This window comes from Neopelma chrysocephalum, unplaced genomic scaffold, assembly GCF_003984885.1.
Source record: "Neopelma chrysocephalum unplaced genomic scaffold, ASM398488v2 Primary Assembly neopelma1_84, whole genome shotgun sequence".
Lineage (NCBI taxonomy): Eukaryota > Metazoa > Chordata > Aves > Passeriformes > Pipridae > Neopelma > Neopelma chrysocephalum.
This window is the reverse complement of record NW_020897746.1, coordinates 10,923,130-10,942,476: the sequence shown is the minus strand read 5'-3', so window position 1 is coordinate 10,942,476 and position 19,347 is coordinate 10,923,130. Positions and strand designations below refer to the sequence as shown.

At 64.5% G+C, this 19,347-nt stretch overlaps 3 protein-coding genes across 7 annotated transcripts in view; 2 read left to right on the top strand and 1 right to left on the bottom strand.

Annotated features, from left to right (window-relative positions):
* Window positions 1-3,569: 3,569 nt before the first annotated feature.
* On the top strand, window positions 3,570-10,605 carry CDC42EP4 (CDC42 effector protein 4). Of its 4 annotated transcripts, none has more exons than XM_027691418.1 (2): window positions 3,570-3,610; window positions 8,721-10,605. In XM_027691418.1, the coding sequence occupies exon 2, from the start codon at window positions 8,835-8,837 to the stop codon at window positions 9,750-9,752; it is 918 nt and encodes a 305-aa protein (XP_027547219.1). In that variant the 5' UTR covers window positions 3,570-3,610; window positions 8,721-8,834; the 3' UTR covers window positions 9,753-10,605. The 4 variants fall into 4 exon arrangements, with proteins under 4 accessions (XP_027547219.1, XP_027547223.1, XP_027547222.1 ...); XM_027691422.1 differs by lacking the exon at window positions 3,570-3,610 and adding an exon at window positions 3,716-3,736; XM_027691421.1 differs by lacking the exon at window positions 3,570-3,610 and adding an exon at window positions 6,279-7,437.
* A 2,229-nt stretch (window positions 10,606-12,834) lies between these two features.
* CPSF4L (cleavage and polyadenylation specific factor 4 like) lies at window positions 12,835-14,895 on the top strand. The gene is given in 7 exon segments (XM_027691850.1): window positions 12,835-13,088; window positions 13,146-13,279; window positions 13,515-13,667; window positions 13,949-14,044; window positions 14,305-14,398; window positions 14,702-14,799; window positions 14,846-14,895. Coding segments are annotated over 7 exon segments (879 nt in total).
* Window positions 14,896-15,931: 1,036 nt separating this feature from the next.
* The window catches only part of CUNH17orf80 (chromosome unknown C17orf80 homolog), a 3,924-nt gene continuing 508 nt past the window's right edge, over window positions 15,932-19,347 (bottom strand). The window contains exons 1-4 of one of the 2 annotated variants that reach the window (XM_027691409.1): window positions 18,267-19,347; window positions 17,810-17,917; window positions 17,255-17,371; window positions 15,932-16,776 (exon numbers count right to left, since the gene is read on the bottom strand). The exon at window positions 18,267-19,347 is cut by the window's right edge and continues 508 nt beyond it. In XM_027691409.1, coding sequence (XP_027547210.1) covers window positions 16,748-16,776; window positions 17,255-17,371; window positions 17,810-17,917; window positions 18,267-19,347 — 1,335 coding nt within the window. In that variant the 3' untranslated portion in view covers window positions 15,932-16,747. The remainder of the gene's footprint in view (window positions 16,777-17,254; window positions 17,372-17,809; window positions 17,918-18,266) is intronic. The other variant, XM_027691410.1, reaches the window with a different exon arrangement.

The window sequence follows — 19,347 nt, the reverse complement described above, 5'->3', positions numbered from 1 at the left end:
GTGGTTTCCCACGGCTGAGGGGTGGGATCCCACATCCCAGCATGGCAGGGAGTTGGCTCTCTGCTCCCCGGGGATGGCCTGGGAGCTGCGCAGGGCACAAAGCCCGGTTTGGGCACAGCAGGGATGGGCTGAGTGCCAGTGGCACTGGCAGGGGCTCTTGCTCACCTGTGCTGCCTCCGTTTTCCCGTGGCACGGATGGAATGGGACCAACCGGGCTGGCAGGGGAAGACACTGAGCACAGCCACCTGTCTCCCACCTTGGCTTTCACCACGCTGCTGTGACAACCAGCTCTCTCCCACAGTCCCTCCCTCCATCCCGACCCCTCCAGGCAGGTGTGGGCTGCCCGTGCCCATCCCCAGTGCTGCCGGCACTGCCGGCTCTCCGGGCTGCTCCGTGCAGGGGGAGCTGTCGGCACCGATCAGTCCCCGGGGACTGAATTGGCCTTGACATCTCTCCCAGGCGCTGCTCCGGTGGCCCGCGGTTCTCCCAAGGGCAGAGCACCGCTCGCTGACAGCGCTGGGGGAGCCAAACGGGGGCACGGGGGACACGCTGCACCCCCAGACCTCTCTGGGTGGAGTGGGACCTGCTCCCTGCCCTAGGTGCCACAGGGAGATGTTTATGTGCCAAAAACAGGGGCTGTGACCAGTAAAACCGGGCTGTGATTTATCTGAATTTCTCTGTTTTAGAAGCAGCCCTGCAGCCCGGGTTCTCCCTGTCCTCCAGATCTCTCTGGCTCCCCGCCAGCTCCTGGGGCAGAGCCAAGTGTGCCATGTCCCCACCTTTCCCTTGCCCTGGGCCATGGGGACAGGGACAGCCCCTCCTGCCACGCCGGGGGCCAGACGGGGCTCGGCGCATCCTCAGAGCCCCACGTGCCCGGGGCACTGCGCCGTGCCAGGGGTGGCAGGGACGGAAGAGCAGAGGACAGACCCGGGTCTGTGCACCCTGTCCCGCAGGTGTGGGTGCACCACACCGAAGGGGTCCCTGTGCCGAAGCTGTGCCAGGGCAGGGGGTTTCCATGGGCGCTGCCAGCCACGGTGGGTCCCTGCAGAAGCCACGCTCCAGGTGGGATCATAGAATCGTAGGATGGTTTGGGTTGGAAGGAAGCTCAAAGACCATCTTGTTCCAACCTGGAAACCCAGATCTCCTGGGAGAAGCTGGGATGGCTGCATCCCATCCGGGTGACGGTTTCCTGGGTGGGTGGTGAGTTGTGGGAGCTCCTTCCCTGGCACCCAGAGAGAATGTGCCAGCTTGGGGAGGGCAGGGTGAGCCTGCCCACTGCAGGCTCCGACCTGCACACTGCTCATCCCAGTGGCACCCCAAGAGTGCTGAGATGCCAGCAGTGAGCAGTACAACCTGCCAGGATTAGCTGGATAACTGCTCACCCTGCTCAGCCCTGGGCAAACGGTGGGGGGAAGGGGTGAAACCCCCCGGCTGTGGGTGCAAACTGGTGTCTCTGGTGTTAGTGGGGCCGGTGGGGAGGCTTCTGGCAGCAGCCAGCGCTGGGCCTTGGGGCTGGAGGGATTTGGGAGGGCTGTGGGGGGCAATGCCTCGTTCCTGGCACCCTGGGGTGTCCGAGGGCAATCCCCAGCACTGGGGCTCGGGGAAAGCACCCCGCTGGCTCGGCAGTGCCGGCAGACAAAGCTGGCAGGCGCTGGCGGCAGGAGGAGGGGATGGAGCTGCTGGGAACTTGGGCACTTCTCCCTGCCCTGCTTTTCAAAGTGCTTTTCAAGCCTTTTCTTTTTTTCTTCCCTGCTTTCAAAAGCTGCTGAGAAGCAGCAAAAGGAGCCGGCGGTGGCTGAGGAGGGCGGGAGCGCTGAGCTCCGCAATCCCGAGCCGCCCAGCACCCCGACCTGGCTGCCGCCTCCCCGGGGCCGGATCCAGCCCCGGGCTCTGCGTGGCTGAGGGAGCGTGGAGGGGGCCCGTCTCTCCCAGGCAGTTTTTCAAGTTGAGTGGGTGCCTGCTTTTCCCAGCCGGAGCCAGGCCAGCCCTCGGGAGCCTTCCCGGCGGCTCCCAGCAGCCGGTTGATGTTAATCCCTCCTGACTGCGCTGTCTCAGCCATCTCCCCGCTCCCGTGACGGCGTCAGGTGAGGCGAGCAGAGCTGCACCGGTGTCACACCAGCCTTCAACCCTGTCCCCACGCGAGTGGGTCGAGCCGCCGGTGGGGGCTCTGGCAAGCCCTCCTCCTCTTCCTCACGCACCAAAAAAACACTGTTGCATCCAGCGGTGGCTCACAGGGGACCCCTGCTCAACTGCAGGCTTTGCCTCTTGCCTCAGTTTCCCCACACGGAAAGGAAGGAAAATAAAATTTGCCAAGCAAATGGGTTGGGAAAATGGCACTGGAGGGAGCAGCACGGCCCGGGATGGAGGCAGCAGGCATGAGTGAGATGGTGCTGGGCACCCGGGTTGGGGGCAGAAGCTGTGCCCTGGGTACCAACCCCAGCATCTCTGCAGTGCCACACCCACCCTCGGTGCCCACTGCAGTGCCAGCTCCGTGTGTAAGCCACTTCCCTTCCCACGGAGGGAAGTGTCAGCACCAGATGAGCCATCACAGTGCCCAGTGCTGCCCAGCCTGGTGATGCCACCATGGGCCCCCAGATTGTGCTGCCGGGCCCAGGGAATGGAGCTCCTTGCACCGGTGACATGAGAGACCTTCGGACCTCACAGCGTCGTGTCCCAGCACTTGAGATTCCAGGGCTGCATGGCTGGAGCATCCCAGGACCCCACTCACCACCCCCTGCACCCCACCCTGGCTCCCTCCACAAAGACGCCAGATGCTCCGGAATATCCAAGAAACGCTGCATTAGGCAGGTTTGGGATAATCTCGGCTCTCCCGCCCCTTTTCTCCCACAAAGGTCTTGTCTTAATCCCCGTGAGCGAGCGGCTGTGCAGCCCAGCACTCTCCCTTTCAGCCCCTCACCAGCTCCGGGGGGCTGGAATGGTCACGGAATCCATTACCAGCACCGGAGGGGCCATGGAGCCCATCCCCAGAGCCGGGGCGGCCATGGAATCCATCACCAGCTCCAGTTGGGCCACGGAACCCAGAGCCAGCACCAGCGCCGGAGGTCTGGAGTGGCCTTGGAGCCCCTGTCATCGTGTCCTGCCCACTGCCCACCCAAACCACCCATGGTCTGGAGGGACCCCACGGCCCCCCGAGGGGGATGGAGCAGTGGGGCTGGCTGGGAACAGGGAGACGGGGGCGGCGGAGGGGAGGTGTGGGTGTCACAGTCACGATCGGAACGGTGGCATCCCTGCACCGCGCCTGGGAGGGGCCGGGAGACCCCACTCACAACACCCCCTCCAGAGGAAGCTTCCCGCGATCCCGCCCCCCATCAGCGCATCCCCGCGGTGCCGGCACCCCACTCCTGACCCCACTCAGGTCCCCGCTTCCCGCGGGACCCCCCTGAGCGGGGCCGCGTTGGGGACAAGGGTCACCCCCCCCCCCGGGGCCCCCCGCCCCACTCGGGTTTGAATGGAGGGCGTGGGACAGCCCGTGACGTGGCGCGGCGCCATTGGCCCGGGCGGGGCGATGACATCACCGGCGCGGCGGGGGGGGGCTCCGTTCCGGCGCGGCGCGGCCATGGACCGGCGGCGGCGGGGCCCGGGCGAGCAGGTACGGGGGGGGCCGGGGGGCTCCGGGGGTCGGGCCGGCTCGGGGAGCCCCGTCTCGGCTCGGCTGGACCGCCTCGGCTGGACCCTGCTCGGGGGGAGGCAGCCGCGCTCGCTCGGCTATTGTCCGGTGAACGGGCGGGGTCCCCGGGGCTGCCCCGCTCCGGTACCGGGGCAGGGGGGAGCGGCGGTGACCCCCCGCCTCGATTCCCGCGGGGCCGTGGGGTCTGTCCCGTGGCGCGGGTGGGAGAAAGGGTTAACAGGATGCAGAGCGGTGTTTGCCCGGAGTGGGGCACCGGCCCGGCACACCCCGCCCCGCCGGCGACCGGTGGCCGCTCGCCCGCGGCTCCGGCGAGCCCCGCGCGGGGCTGGCGGTGGTCGGAGCCGGCGGTGGTCGCGGCCGGGGCGGTGGCTGCCCGCGGCCCGTCTCGGGGAGGTGGATCCTCCCCGCGCTGGAGCGGCTCCAGCGGCACCCCGGGGCTGGCCGGGGCTGGGCGCCGGCGGGTGCTGAGTCAGAGCCGCCCGAAATCCCCGTCCCGCTCATCCCCCGGCGGCCCGGGACAGGGCTCGGAGTCCCGGCCGACCCACAGCCTGCCCTGCTCCCGATCCCTGCGCTCCCATGGGTGCTCCGGAGAGAGGGACTTGCCCTGCTCTGCCAGCCCTGGGCACGGGACTGGCTCCCAAACCCGCTCCGGTGCCCCGGAGAGGGGGAGCTGCGCGGCTGTGCCAGCCCTGGGCGCGGAGCCGGCTCCCAGACCCGCTCCGGTGCCTGTGGAGCTGGGACTCAGTGGGCAGCGGCCGCTCGCGGGGCGCTGGACTCGTCCCACGCCGCCCCGGTTTGACCCCGGCGGCAGCAGCAGCGTTTAGTATAGATGTTTCCAAGCGCCGAATCTATGGATCAGGAGGGCTGTTTCAAAGGGAGTTGGGATCTATAGAGTAGGAAAGCTGTTCCAAAGGGATCGTTAATGGGCTGGGGTGGAAACTGAGGCACAGCGTGCACTCTGCACCCCGGGACGGGGCTCGCTCCCCGGCCGAGCGCACAGTAAACAAGTCTGTTTTGGACGCAGCTCCCTCGGAAACCGTGGAGCGACTCCGGCTGAGGTTTAGCCCCGGGGAGGCTCGGTGGGTTTGGGTCTAGGGGTGCAGAGCGAGGTTGCCCTGAGCCCCCATCCCCGGGGCAGCCGCCCGGGGTCCGTGCCATGGGCTGCCCGGCCGCGGGGCTCCCTGCGCGGCCCCCCCGGCCAGCCCCGCTGCCGGCGGCGTTGTGCTGACCGTGCCGCTCTCTCCCTTTGTTCGCTGGGTTTTGTCCTGAGCACAAACAGCCGCCGCGGGCCCCCCGAGCCGGCTGCTGTGGGCCGCGGGCCCCCCGGCAGGTAGGGAGCCGTGGCCGCGCTGTGGGAAGTCTGCCTGTTTATTTCCCGTCCACCCCAGCGAAACCGCAGGAATTCGGAGCCCGGCGGAGGTCGGGAGGTCTGTTTAGCCCCGGTATCCTGTCGGACCCCGGCCAGCCCCTGTTGTTGTGAGAGAAGGAGCCAGGACCAGCGAGGAGTTAACCTTTCCCCTCGGAAGAGTCCCCTCCTGGCTCTGGAGAGCCGCGGGCTGGTTCGTGGCCCCATAGCAGGAGGATTTATGGTCCTGTGCGTGTTCTGGCGTGTCCTGCCAATAGTTCCTTGCTGAACTCTGGCTACCTCCTGGCTGTTGGCAGTCCCTCGGGGAGCGCTTCTCTGCTTTTGGCACCGGCGTGCCGGCGCTGGGGTGGTGAGTTCCCCAGCCTGGCGCTGCTCCGTGTGCCCAGAGCCCTGGCGAGAGCCGAGCTTTGCCTCCCGCCCGCCCCGTGTGCCATCTCGCCGCCCCTGCCTCTGATGCTCTCTGTCAGTTGCCTTTCAACTTCCAGAGGCTGCTCCGTGCATCCCACGGCTGAGCTGCAGCGGCGTCCCGATGCCAGGGACAGGACCAGACCTGTCACCGCGCCGGGGTGGAGGCGGTCACCGGGGCGCCGGGGCTGCCCGCACTGACAGCACCGTCTGCCCCCAGGCCCTGGGAAGACTCGCTGGGGAGCCCGACCGAGGGTGTGACAGCGGCTTGGTCCCCTCCCGGGGCTGGCAGTGACAGGGTGTGATCCGTGCCCTGTCTCCAGCAGCCGTCTGCCAGGCTCCAACATCAAAGGGCCGCCTGCGCCGGATCCCCGAGGGGCAGCGCTCCCCAAAGTGGGGCTGAGCAGGCTCCGTGTCCTCCCTGCCCCCTGTGCGGGTTCTCCCTGGCCCGGGGCGGTGTGGGGGGCCCGACCGGCCCGGCCCAGCCCCTGCCCCTGCGCTCAGCAGGGTGGGGAGAGCATCCTCTGATCTCAGGGCTGCAGGGGCTGCAGAGCCTGGGGTGCTGTGCATGGCAAAGCCGGGGAGCTCGTTTGGAGCTGGCCGGGCCGGCCGGGATGCTTTCCTGGCTTGGCTTTCCCAGCCTGGGAGCAGGACGAGCCAGGGGCAGGACGCGTGGGAGCGTGGCTGGACTCGGCGTTTCCCCCTGTGTGTGTGAACCCATTCCCTGCCCTCCTTCTTTGAGCCACTTGTCCCTCTGGTCCCCACGCGTGACTGGTGCTGAGCGGGATGAGATGGAGAGGGTGGAGGAGGGGGTCTCGTGGGAAGCCTGCACCATCAGGGTACGTGGTCCTGTCCCACTTCCACACTGGCTGCAGGATCCCGCTGTCCTGCAATCAGATACTCATTTACAGGGACAATTGTGTCCCTGGGCACCTGAGGCTCTCACTGCTCAGAGCTCATGCTAACAAAGGGCTCAGAGGGCAGGTGGGAAGCGGCACAGGGCTCTCAGTACGCTTTATCCCTCTTTTCCTCAACCCCTGCTCAGAGGTCTCATCCCCTCCCCTTGCTCCAAGGCACTGCTGGGACTTGGCCGTGCTCTGGGCTCTCTGCCTCAGGATGGGCAGTGCTGCCAGGTGCCTGTGAAGTCTCTCGGGTTACCAGCAGCTTCCCCTGGTAGGTGGCTGGAGAGCGATGCCTGGCCTGGTTTCGTTTGTGAAAGCGCCGGGAATGTCACAGGATCCGCTCTCCCCGAGCGAGAGGAGGAGAAAAGGGCTCTGTGTGCTGCTCCCCTGGGCAGGACGGGGTGGGCAGCTGGGCTGTGCGGGCAGCAGAGCCCCACTGTGCTGCCATCACCCCTTCGGGGTGAGCTGGGAGGGAAACATCGAGGTGTGGGGGGGAGATTTTGGCCGCCGGGAAAGAGCTTTGAGGGCAGGAGTGTTGAGGGGGGGACGTGGTGCTGGTTTGGGGGCTGTGATGGTGCTGGAGCTCTGCTGGCCCGGGGCGGCTGTGCTCCGATGTCCCACTCCAACCTCCCGGTGGCCCCTTTGCCGCGGCTTGCAAAGTATCTCACAAATGCTGAACTTGGCCCCGAAATCTAAATACGAGGCAGGGACAGTCCCCAGATGGCCTAAATCAGCAGCACGGTTGCCTGGCCCAGCTGGGGAGCTCGCCGGGAGTGTTTGTTTTATGGAAAACCAAAGGCTGGAGGAATGCCGGCCTGGAAGGAGACTCGGGAAGGGGAAGGCGTTCGTGCCGAGCACACGCGCTCAGCAGGGCACGCACGGGATCCTGCGAGGGAGCGGGTCCTGCTCGGGCTGTGCCTCTCTGGGGTGGTGGGATCCTACACGGGGCTGGACAGGGAGTGTGGCCACGTGCCACCAGTGCCCAGGCCGGCCCCATATGGAAGCCATGCACGGGAGGGCTGGGCACCGGGACTTTGCACCCACTTGGGGTCAGAGTCCATCCTGCCCGGCCGCAGCCTGCCTGAGGTCCTGTTGCTCCTGCAGGGGACAGGGGGGTGTCACAGGGTGGATTTGGGGAGGGGACGGGGGGTGGAGCCCTCCCTTTGCCGTGCTGGGAGCTGGGCGGTAGGTCCCGCGGCGCCCTGCGGTGTCCGGCTGAGCAGGGCTGGGGTGTGCTGGGACCGACGCTGCCCGCGGGCTGTGGGGACAAGGCTGGCTTCCAGCCGACCCTGCGGAGCCATTCAGCTGCACCCTGGGGCTGGGTGGGCAGCAGGGGGGATGTGGCCCCCGCCCCAGGCTCGCTCAGAGGACAGACGTGTCCGTCCCTTCCCCGTGCGTGTCACGGGGCCGCGGTGTCGCCGGCGGTGCCCGGAGGGAGGAAGCGGGCGGCCACAAGCCCTTCCTCCCCGGCAGCCCCTCCCGGGACCACCTGGGGCTGCCTGGCGCCGTGGGAAGCGCGGGATGCGGTGACGTGGGCTGTGTCCTTGTCCCCTCCCGCGTGGCTGCGGGCACTGGGCTGGACAGGTCGCCCGTGGTACCGAGGGGGCCCGTGGGAAGGAGTAACGTGCCCGTGCACACCCCACCCCGCCGGAGCCCTCGTCATTTCTGTCACCTCTGAGTCACAGCCGTGACGATGAGGTGGCCGGGGAGGGTGGGGATGGTCACACATGGGCTCAGCGCCGGGGAGCAGTGAGGACGGAGGGGTTTGGGGTGCAGCAGGGCCGTGTCCCCATGTCCCCGTGCTGCCAAAGCCTGAAGAGGTACCCGTGGGGTGCTTGTGTATCCCCCAGCCCGGCTCCCCCTGTCCCCCTGCTCGGCGTGCGGTGCCTCCCGGGGGCTCTACGCCCTCCTCACACACTTCCTGCCGTCTGTTTCCAATTCCTTCTGGCGTCTGCTCCTTTCTGCTTTCTTCCAATTAAAAAAAAAAAAAATCCCAGGCATCTTCTCGGCGTGTGACTGGCGGAGGCTGGAGCTGCCGTGCCCCTCTCTGGTGGGCTGGGGCTGCACGGGGAGGGGACAGGGGTGCCCTGTGTCCCTTCTGGTGCCCGTTCATGAGGGGCACAGGGGCAGGGATCACCCCAAAGGATCCCTTTGCCCAGATCTTTCTCCTGTGGATGTCTGCTCTGTGGATAGGGTCTGGGACCCGCTCGTTCAGGCGGTGTGGGGAGCTTGGAAGGGGTCTGAGCATGTGTTCCCCATGGAACAATGCCCCGTGTGGAGGCTGTTCCCGAGGGAACCAAGCAGCTTGTGGGCATGGGGTCGCATTTTGCAGCTTGGCAGGGTGAAGGCCCGCCCGTGTCCTTGAAGCCTGACCATGTCCCTCTGTCCTCTCCCCCAGGAGTGACCCGTCCGTGACGCCGGTGGGATCCCAGCCGTGGAGCGCCAGCTGTGAGCACCGGCCGGGCCGGCGGGACACGGGTGCAGCTCTACCCAGCCTCCCCTCACCGCCACCATGCCCATCCTCAAGCAGCTCGTGTCCAACTCTGCCCACTCCAAGCGCCGCTCGCGGGCCGACCTGACGGCCGAGATGATCAGCGCGCCCCTGGGGGACTTCCGCCACACCATGCACGTGGGGCGGGCGGGGGACGCCTTCGGGGACACCTCCTTCCTCACCAGCAAGGCCGGGGAGCCGGCGCCGGAGGCGGGCGAGGAGCCGGGAGCCTCCAAGCCCAGCCTGCTGTCCCGCCGCTTCCGCAGCAGCAAGCGCTCGCAGTCGGTGACGCGCGGCGACCGGCGGGACATGCTGGGCTCGCTGCGGGACTCGGCGCTCTTCGTCAAGAACGCCGTGTCCCTGCCCCAGCTCAACGAGAAGGAGGTGGACAGGAGCGCGGGGCAGCTGCCCAAGAGCCTCTCCTCCAGCCCCGTCAAGAAGCCCGAGGAGATGAGCCCCGAAGAGCAGCAGCGCCCGAACGGGGCGGCCGCGGGGCCGCTGAGCCCCAGCTTGGACGAGCGCGACTTCGGGGACATCACGGAGCTGCCCGTGGTGGTGGCCAAGGGCGGGGCGGGCATGAAGCACGCCGAGTCCATCATGTCCTTCCACATCGACCTGGGGCCCTCCATGCTCGGGGACGTCCTGAGCATCATGGATAAGGATCAGTGGGAGCAGGACGAAGACCCCGAGGCGGAGGAGAGCCACGAGGAGGAGGGGGAGGCCGCCCTGCCCGGCTCCCCGGTGGTGGCGGTGGCGGCCCCGCCGAGCCAGAGCCCGGCCCGTGGGCCCAGGGACAGCAGTCCAGCATCCAGCTGCACCTCGGGGCCCGAGGAGCGCAGCCCTGTCCCCAGGCCACCGAGCCAGCGGGGGGGGCCCCCAAAACGCCCCGACAGGGAGTTCTCGTTTGCTGATGAAGATGATGATGAGATACGAGTATAGAGGAGGGCGGCCGAGCCGAGGGTCTGGTTCTCACTGCGGTTCTTGGACATGGGGCTGAACACCCCGGTGCTGCAACGGTGGCACCAGGGGAGATGTGACTCCTCCCTCCTTCCCTCTCCCTGTGCCGTGGCAGGACAGCGATCTGCTCCCAGGGCCGGGGGCATTCCCGACAGCTCTCAGCACTTCCTGGGAGGGGAAGGCAGACTCGATTTTGGTTCTTTCTGTTGGACTTTGGATATTAGCTCTTTTCTCCTGCCCCCCTGCCCATGTAAAGCAATTTAGGATCCAACAAGACGAGCCTTTGGAGTTCTAGCCCTTGTAGTAATATATATATTTTTTCCGCCGTACGGTTTTTACTGTTTTCTGATTTGTACTTAACTTTCTTTACTCTCGCTTTTGGTTTTAACGGAGGGGAGATTTCCCGCGAGGAAGAACTTGGCTCTGGAGCTCAGAGGTGGCCCAGGACTGTGGGCAGCTCCGCCTCCCTGGGTTTCTTGTGAACTTTCTGCAGACCAAGAGCCTCCAGCCCTGTGCCATGGCAGGTGCTCGGATGCATGGATGGATGGATGGATCCATCCCAGATGCTTGACCCTCCAACCAGCCCGGGGGTCACCGGGATGCCCCCAGCCAGCCCAGGCACCAGCTGCTCCTGGGGGTGCTGATGGAAGTGTGGGTCTGTGCCCCATGGGAGGAGCACCTGGAAGCCCCCTGAGCCAGGGAGCCCCGATGTCCCAGTGCTGTGGGGCCGGTGGGGCCGGGCAGCGCCGACGCTGGGCTGGTGCAGGCGGCTGGAACAGGTTTTATACCATGTATGTACAGATGCAAAGAATAAAAGGAAATGGTAGTGACTGCAGTGGCCTGAGTTCCTGAGGGATGAGATCTGTGGGGACCTGCTCCCCAAGCAGGACCAGTTCCCTGTGCTGCTGCCATCCCTGTCCCCCGTCCTGCTGCCTCCACCTTTGAGCCCATCCCTGGCTGTGATCCTGTCCTGGCCGGAGTTTGGGCACCTGCAGTGGCCGTGCTTTCTCGGCCCACGGCGGGAGGAAGCGGGAGAGCTCCCGCTGGCCGGATCTGGCTCCGGGCTGGGCCCCTCCGGCCACGCGGCTCCTGCCAAGGGACAGCTCTGCCAACACTGCTCTGCCCCCAGCCCTGCTCCCTCCCTGCCAGCCAGGGAGGAGGGGGAGGTGATGGTGGGGCAGGACTGGCTGTCCCTGCTCCCATGGGCTGGGGGCCAGGGCTGGGGGTGCCCTGGGGGCTCCCGTCCCTGCGGGGTATCCATAGCCCTGGATGATTCTGGCATGGAGAGCAGGGCAGGTCACTCCCGTCCCAGAGCCAGCTTCCCACAGCTCAGCCACTGGTGTAATGGGGCTCTGCCAGTGCCAGGACTGCCTTCCCATTCCAGCCCCAGAGCCCTTCCCAAGTGGGTGGAGAGCGTGGCTGTGCTGGGAGTACCAGCCAGGACCTCCTCACCAGTGATGGGGAGGGAAGGATTTGGCCACCCCAACATCCCTCAGCCCTAGGAAGGGCTGGATGCCCCAGTCCTCCCAAATGGTGAAGCCGATGGGAGCGGGCAAGTGCTGCTCCACCGTGGGGACACAATGGGGTCCTGTGCGTGCGCTTGGCAGGACACAACACCCTGGGCAGGGGACATTGGGCCATTGTCTGGGACAGGGAGAACAACAGCAGCTGCAGCTGGTGGCTCTGAGCTCACCAGGCTGCCTCTGCCCCCATTGCCAGGGCACAGCCCCCTGTCCTGTGCCAGGGTCCCGCGTCCATCCCCGGAGCCGATGGTCCTGGGAGGTCCCCAGGCTGCTGGGGGACGCCTGGCTCCTCCTGTCCCCGAGGGGTGCTCTGACACAAACCAGCAGGGCAGGGTGGCTCCCTGGGCTTTGCACCCCCTGCCAGGACCCCCTCGCTCCCCGGGGCTGTGGGGATTGGGGGGGGGGGCCCTGGGGTGACCCTTCACGGGCCGCCTGTGACCGTCACTGGGCCGCCCTGATCTTTGTGACGCCTGTCGGCTCCAGGCTCCCGCTCGGCAGCGCCGCGGTGCCGCGAGCCGACGGGGCAGAAAGTGTGTGCTGGGCTGCCGAGCACACCCGGGACACGGCCCCGCTCCACGGGACAGGGAGGAGGCCCTGGAACGCCACGAGTGAGCAGGGACAGGGTCAGCCCAGCAGGACCTGGGCTGGCGGGGAGTAACACTGTTCCCCAGCAGCGCTGCTGCCAGGCCAGTGCCTGCTGCAGGGGAGCACAGGCTGCACCCCCAGCCTCCCAAAACCACCCACGGGCATGGCACGGGGTGGGACATCCCGTCACACCCCCGGGGTGGGTCCAGGATGTGGCCACAGGGGTGCTGGGTGGGTGCTGGGTGGGTGCCCAGCGCCCTGCACGGGGCTGTGACTTCAGCAGCGCTGGTCCAGTGCCTTTATCCCTAGTGACAGAATGGGAGCAGGTCTCCATCCCGATGTGTCAGCCCACGGCGCCCCGGGCGATGCGCGGGGCCGCGGGAGCCGCGTGACGGAGGAGGACAGAGCGTGAGGTTAAATCCAGGGGCTGAGTGGGATGGGCAGGGTGGGCTGTGCCGGGTGGGCTCCAGGAAGCACCGTGGCCACGCCTGGAATGTGCCACTGGAGCCTGGCACACGTGAAAGCCCCCCAGCCCAACAGCTGGGACTGGAGGGGCTTCTGAGCAGCCTGAGCTAGTGGAAGGTGTCCCTGCCTGTGGCAGGGAGTGGAATGAGAGGAGCTTTAAGGTCGCTCCCAACCCAAACCATTCCACGATTCATCGGGATGCACAGTGACCTGGCTGCCCCTCCAGGAGCCCGGGGTCTGTCCTGCCAGGTGCTGGAGAGTGGGGCTGGTGCTGCTGTGCACCCAGAGCATGCTCAACGCACCCAGAGCACAACAGAACCCACACGGGATCCATCCCGTGCTATGGGAATGCACAGCTCCTGCACTCCAGCCACGTTTGGCTCCACGTTTAAGGCCTCGGAGTGAGGGGTTAACCCAGCTCCTGGCCAGCCCCAGCTGGTTTTTCTGGAGCAAAAGCAGATGTGGGAGCAGGGAGGCAGCGAGGGGGATGGATGGGGCCGGGGGCTGAGCTCCTCAGCTGCGGCACCAGGCAATCAGGGCTGCAAATTGGGATCAGATGTGGGCAGCTTCCCGCTCTAAATGGAGCGCTCCGGGCGGCTGCCTGGGTTGGCTTTGCTCTGGCTGGGGAGGAGGAGGAAGAGGAGGGTTTCTGAGTGCTGCTGGGGCCCAGGGTGGCTGCAGGGACCCTCAGAGCGTGGTGCTCCCCTGGCAGAGCTGTGTTTTCCTTGGGCAGCCCCACTGCTGGGCCCTGTGAGCTGTGCTTCCCTACCTCTTTCCCTGCTTCCTTCCCTGTCTGTGCCAGGCTGGAGGGGGCTCTTGCCGGAGCGGGGGTGATGCAGGAGTTGGTGGCTGGTGTGGAGAAGATCAGGTTTGACCTGGAGGCTGATGTGGAGCAGCAGCAAGGAGCTCGGCCCCTGCCCTTCCCGGGGGTGGACAGTAAGTTGGGGACAGGGTCCTGTGGCTCCCTGTGCTGGGGGAGGGCTCAGACACCTCCAGGGCACCCAGACCTTGGCAGTGCCAGGTGAACTGAGCCCCGAGTGCTCAGTGGGTGCTTCAAACCTCCTCCACGCCCAGGAAAGCTCCTGCTGGGGGTGCTGGGGGTTCCTGGGTGCAGGGAGGACTGGGGGGGCTGTGTGGGACAGGCTGGCTGTGACCGGGGTGCCATGGCCAGGCGTGCAGGGCCCCTCCCGGCGCGGCGGCGGGGCCAAGCCCGCGGTGTGCAGGCACTGGCTGCGGGGGCTCTGCAAGAGGGGCGACGGCTGCGACTTCCTGCACGGGCACGACGCCGCCGGGATGCCCGAGTGCTGTTTCTACTCCAAGTTTGGTAGGTGCAGGACCGGGCTGGGCACCCCGGAAAGCCTCTTCCCACCCCTCGCCGAGCCTCATCCCCTCCCAGCACTCGCGTCCCTCCGGGCTGGCCTCGAGCAAGTGCCTGATGCCACCTCCTGCCTGCGGGAAGAAGTGCCACTGTCACCCTCCCGGGTGTTCCCGCGGTCCAAACCCGGGTGCTCTCAGGGCACCCCAATTCCTCCCATCCAGCCCATCCCCGAGTGATTCTCGCTCTGTTTTGTTTATCCCACCTGTCCCACCCCTTGCCTCCCGCAGGCGAGTGCAGCAACAAGGACTGTCCTTTCCTGCACGCCGATGCCACCCCCAGCACCGTGGGCTGTCCCTGGTACGACCGCGGGTTCTGCAGGCACGGTGAGCTGCTGGGACGGGGGAGGGTGGGCAGGGGCTGCCCGTGTGCCCACCGGTGATGTGGGGCCGGACCCCGCTGCTGGCACAACCTCTGAGGTGGCCAAGCCACAGCGGGGTGACCCACAGCGTGGCTGGGAGTGGGACAGGAACCCGGCGGGGGTTTGGGCTTGGGGCAGCAAAGAGTTCACCGGGGCTGCTGGGAAAGCTGAGCTCCCAAAATCCCGGTGTGACGTGTCCCTGAGAACCTCTGCTCTGCCTGGCAGGTCCCCGGTGCAAGTACAAGCACACGAGGAGGGTGATGTGTGCCAACTACCTGGTGGGGTTCTGCCCAGAGGGACCCAAGTGCAAGTTCGTGCAGTACGTACTGGGCAGGCTGGGGGGGCCTGGAACATGGCTGGGGGGGACAGTCCCCTCTCTGAGGGGGCAGAGGTGGCCCCCTGGTCCTTGCAGGGTCAGGGATGAGGCTGCTTTGGGGACCTGAACCGTTCTGGTCTCTCCCCACATCCAACCAGGGTTTGCAGGGGGTGGGCAGGGAACAGTCCTGGTCCCCATGGGGGTGCTTGTACCAGCCCCAAGATATCCCTAAGAGGTTGCGGGAGCCACAGGAGGATCTGGGAGTACCACAGGGAGTAACTGCCTGTCCTCTGTGTCCATTCCCAGCCTCAAGGCCGGGCTGAGGACGAGCAGCACGGATCCATCCAAGGTGAAGCCCTTTCCTCTGCACATTGGGGTGATGCTCCAGCTGCCCCACAGCTCTCGTGGGACAGCAGCTGCCAACTGCCCCTCCTGCCCCATTCCCCCCAGGAAACTGGCTGTCCATGGGGGCTGGTACAGCGGGATCTGGCTGCTGGTGAGGAGAGGGGAGGTGAGGACATGCCACCCACAGAGCCACCTCCACGAGTCACACAGCACCTGGCAGCGCATCTGTGGGACATCAGTGGCTGCCCCCCGGGCCCACAGAGCCTGCTGGAACGAGGCACCTGCTCCAAGGTGAGTGTTTTTGGGAATGGGAGGGTTGGGAACAGTGGTCTCCCCTCGGAGGGTGATGGTGAGGGACAGCATGTGGCGTGGGCACAGTATGCCCAAAACAGCCTTTTTGTCTGGAAATATGGGTTTTTTTGGGCTCTGGAGTCTGTCCCTGAAGAGCTGGGAACCAGCTGGGAAGGAGGGATCTAGTGGGATTGAAATAACCTGACTGGGAGGGACTTGGGTGGTGATAAACCAGTGGGAGAGCCCTGGAGAGCAGAGAATCCCTCTGGGTCAGAGGTTTGGTGCAGCTGGAGGTCTTGGGCTGCTGTTTCCAGATGGGAGCTGTGCTGGAACATGGCACGGCTCCAGGAACCCACTCCCTGGGAAATGATGTGAAAATGAACACGTGGGAAGGTGGCAGAGGGTCGATCCAGCACAAACCCAATGCCTGCCTCTCCCTGTGCCCCCAGAGTGGACAGGTCGGTCCCTACACTGGTGAGAGTGGGAGGACTCAGCTGGAAATGCTGCTGGGGAAGTGACTCCAGTGCTCCCACACGGATCAGGGAAGGAGGACACCCTAAAACACGATGGAGATGGAGAGACAGCACCGGGGCAGCTGCTGGACTAGAAAAGCCAGTCGGGTTTGCTCAGCACCAGCTCACAATTTGCACAAGCAGCAGAGAAATCACTTAATGCAACGAAAATTGGACTTCCCACAGCTGGCTCTGGCCAGGCCAGGCCAGCAGCAGCAGCATCCCCAGGTTTGAAGGGACTGGCTTGTGCCAGGCCAGCAGCAGCAGCATCCCCAGGTTTGAAGGGACTGGCTTGTGCCAGGCCCGGGGCACGAGGGTGAGGGTGAGCTCATCCCCTGGGAAGGGGGTACAAAGCACCGTGTCTGAGATCACAGACCAAGCAGGAAAGGAAAATCCACACAGTTTTTTATTGCTGGTGAGAGAATTTCTCGTGAACCACCTCCGACACAGCACTACTGCACCTCGCTGAATAAAGAGCTCAGATTTTTTAATTCTTGGCTTTATTTTTCGTGCCTGTAACATGACCAACCCTTTCCCAGACATGTTTGGGAATGGCAGGCTCCAACTAGCACTCCTGACTCCTTGTCTGTCTAATGCAGACACGGCTTTGCCCTTTGGGCACAACAGCTCCTGCAGTGGATTTTTCTCCTCCAGAAATAGGGCACTGTGGTCTGAGCTGCTGCTTTAGTGCCTTCACAAAGGTTCTGACCAGTCCCACCAGCACAAGGGGTGAGTATAAACTGGGCTTTGCTGGGTGAATTTAAAGGGAATTGTTATTGGGGTTGAAGCCCACCCTGCCACAAACCTCACTGCTAACACTCAGTTACAGCATAATGTCAATTAATCTCTAATAACAGCTCAGGGCAGGAGCCTGTCCTGTGTCTGCTGTGCCAAAGCAAGGGATTTGGGATTCTGCAGACTCCAAGAGCTCTACTGCACACACAGATCTCTCAGGGGTAGCTCTAATGCTTCCTTATTTCTCTACTGAAAGCTCCCTGACCCACAGAGGGGTGACCATGGGCTGTCACTGTCACCCCTCTGCTGCACGAGGGCCCCCTGCCAAGCAGCCCCCCACCTTCCAGCCCCTGTCCTGACAGCAAACAGGCCTCTCTGTGCTGGGAATCCCTGCTGGGACACTGGCTGTGAGCCCTTCTGCTGCCTCCCAAGGAGCTGTGACCGTCCTGTGGGTGCTGCTCCAGCTCCTTCAGTGGTATTTACGCCACCGGTGACGCTCTGGAAAAACAGGGAAGAAAACATTCCAGTGTCAGCACAAAGGGATGTTTGGGGGGCTCCAGGGGTGGGCTCTGCCCTGTTCCTGATGAGCCTCACTATAGCTTCTCTGTGCATGAGCAAGGGGAAACCACCCCACCACCAGCAACCCCCTTGTCATTTGTGAGGAAATCCAGGGAATGGGAGCCCTGTGTTGGAACATCTCCTCCCTCTGCTCTGTGCAGGGTTTCAAAGTGCTCCTGACACTCCTGGTGCTCCCCAGGGAGAAGCTGTGAGTCAGCAACTGTTATCACCACTTTTAGTGACTGAATTCCTCTGCTTACCTCCAGAATCCTGCTCTCTCAGCTCTGATATTGGTCTTAACTGTGGAGTATTTAAATTATTCCAGAGCTTTAACTAACAGGAATGGTAAATAGACTTCCCAACTGCTGCAAAAGGGAGAATGCCTGAAATAAGAGAGACCCCAAGCAGGAAATCTTACTGAAGTGCTGATAGTTCCAGCTGTAGCTGAGCAGGCAGTACCCAGTCAGGAGCATGGAGATCCCAGTGTGTCCCCCCCTCCTCACGTTGATGTATTTGGCATAATAACTGTTCCAGGCTGTTGGGAGACAAAGGAAAGGGACGAGTCATGTGCTGGTCTTTGGAATTCCCTGGTTTCCATGCAGTTTTCCAAAGCCAGAATGTTGGGTCTGTTCATTTATTCACACAGAGGGCAGGGTTAGGTGGGATATTGGGAAGGAATCCTTCCCTGGGAGGGTGGGGAGGCCCTGGCACAGGTTGCCCAGAGAAGCTGTGGTTGCCCCATGCCTGGAAGTGTCCAAGGCCAGGTTGGACAGGGCTTGGAGCAACCTGGGCTGGTGGAAGGTGTCCCTGCCCATGGCAGGGGTGGAACTGGATGAGCTTTAAGGTCTCTTCCAACCCCAACCATTCCATGATTTGCTGCTTTATAAAGACCCAGGGTGGCCACTTGGACAAGGCTGCAGCAGCTAAATCAGGGGAGTGGGATGCCTCTGCCCCAGAAGGCTGGAATTCTCACCTTTCTGCACTGCTCCAAGCAGCCCCTGGGGAGAGAAGTCGCAGGTGCTGATCCAGGAGTGCAGCTCCCCCAACCTCACCTCCATCAGGGGCCTCTCCGAGAGGGGACCTGGGGGGTGACAGTCACAGTGGGCACAGGCAGGACAAGGTGTGGGGTGTTTGTGTGGGGAGCTGGGATCTGACACGGGATTTGGGGTTGGAAGCGGAGAGGGAACTGTCTGTCCCACAAAGTTTGGGCTCCAGCAGCCCAAACGTGCAAGAACCTGATTCCAACCCACACAAAACCATGAACTGTTGGTTTTGCAGGCTGGAGGAGGCACAGCTGACCTCCTTGGCTTCTCCTGGGTCCCTTCCTGGACCAGCCCAGCAGGTCAGCATTCCCTGCCCCTCCTCTCCCATTCACACCTCCCATTGCAGCCTGACAGTGCAGCAAATCCCAGCACAGAGGCTTTGGTTACCTCGGTGTCCCTCTGAGAAACTGCCCCTTGGTGTCTTCACTGTGATCCCCACATCTTCTTGGAAATGCTTCCCTGGAAAGATCCTCAGCCCCTCACGCTCAGGATACAAGTCTGGAAACCACTCCAAGCCTGTGGCTCCTGCCCAGGTGCTCCTGCCAGAGGCCTGGGATGAATAGGTGGGCTGGAATTTGGGGGAGTGGAGCCAGGACTGGTGCAGGGCCAGCCCCGGGTCTCTCCCTGTGCCCAGGACGGGCTCGGACACTCCAACCATCTGCTCCCTGCTGTCCTTGAGCCTCTCCAGGCTGCTGAGCTCATTCTTGGATGTCCCTTCATTGTGACCTCCCAAACCCTCCGTCACTGACAGATGGAGGTTCTTGGGATGCAAATCAGACACAGGGGCTTTATATCCCACACCAACTTCCCGGTGCACCTGCTCCTCTCCTGCCACGGATTTGTCTGTTCTCTCCTGCTGAACGAGGTCACCGGGGCTATTTCTGCCCTCGGGAGGTTCTTTAAGTACTTTTGTTGCCTTTAAGCTGCTTTTTCCTCCCTTTTTGCTCCCGGGCACGCCCCTCGCAGCCCCCAGGCTCTGAGTCTCCGCGGGTGTGGATTTTGGAGCGGTTTTGCCCCGCTCTGGGTGGGCAGCACTGCCGGGATCCGTCCCTCCTGCTGCTCCTGCCCCGCTCCTGGGCTTCTTCTCCCTGACCACCCTGGCGCGGTGCTTCTCGATCACCACCTTCACTCCGTTCTCCAGCCTCTGGGGAACATCCTCCACCTCCTCGGGGAGCAGGTCCAGGGCTCTGGCCACGTCCTGCACCGCGGGCTCCACATCCCGGCCGGTCCTGGGGGCGCCGAGACCCGGCCCGGGGTCGGTACCGGGGGTCGGGGTCGGGAGGGGACCCGGGCTCGGTGCTGACCCCGGAGCGGTGGCGGGGACTGGGCTCGTTTTCCTTTTCGCTCCCGCTCCCGGTGCCGATCCCGAACTGCTGGCGGGGGCCGGGCGGGGATCTGGGCTCGGTGCTGACCCCGGAGCAGTGGCGGGGACCGGGCTCGTTTTCCTTTTCGCTCCCGATCCTGCTCC

Excerpts from the sequence above, each read along its gene's own strand:
- CDC42EP4 (XM_027691418.1), top strand. The coding sequence starts at position 8,835 with ATGCCCATCCTCAAGCAGCTCGTGTCCAACTCTGCCCACTCCAAGCGC.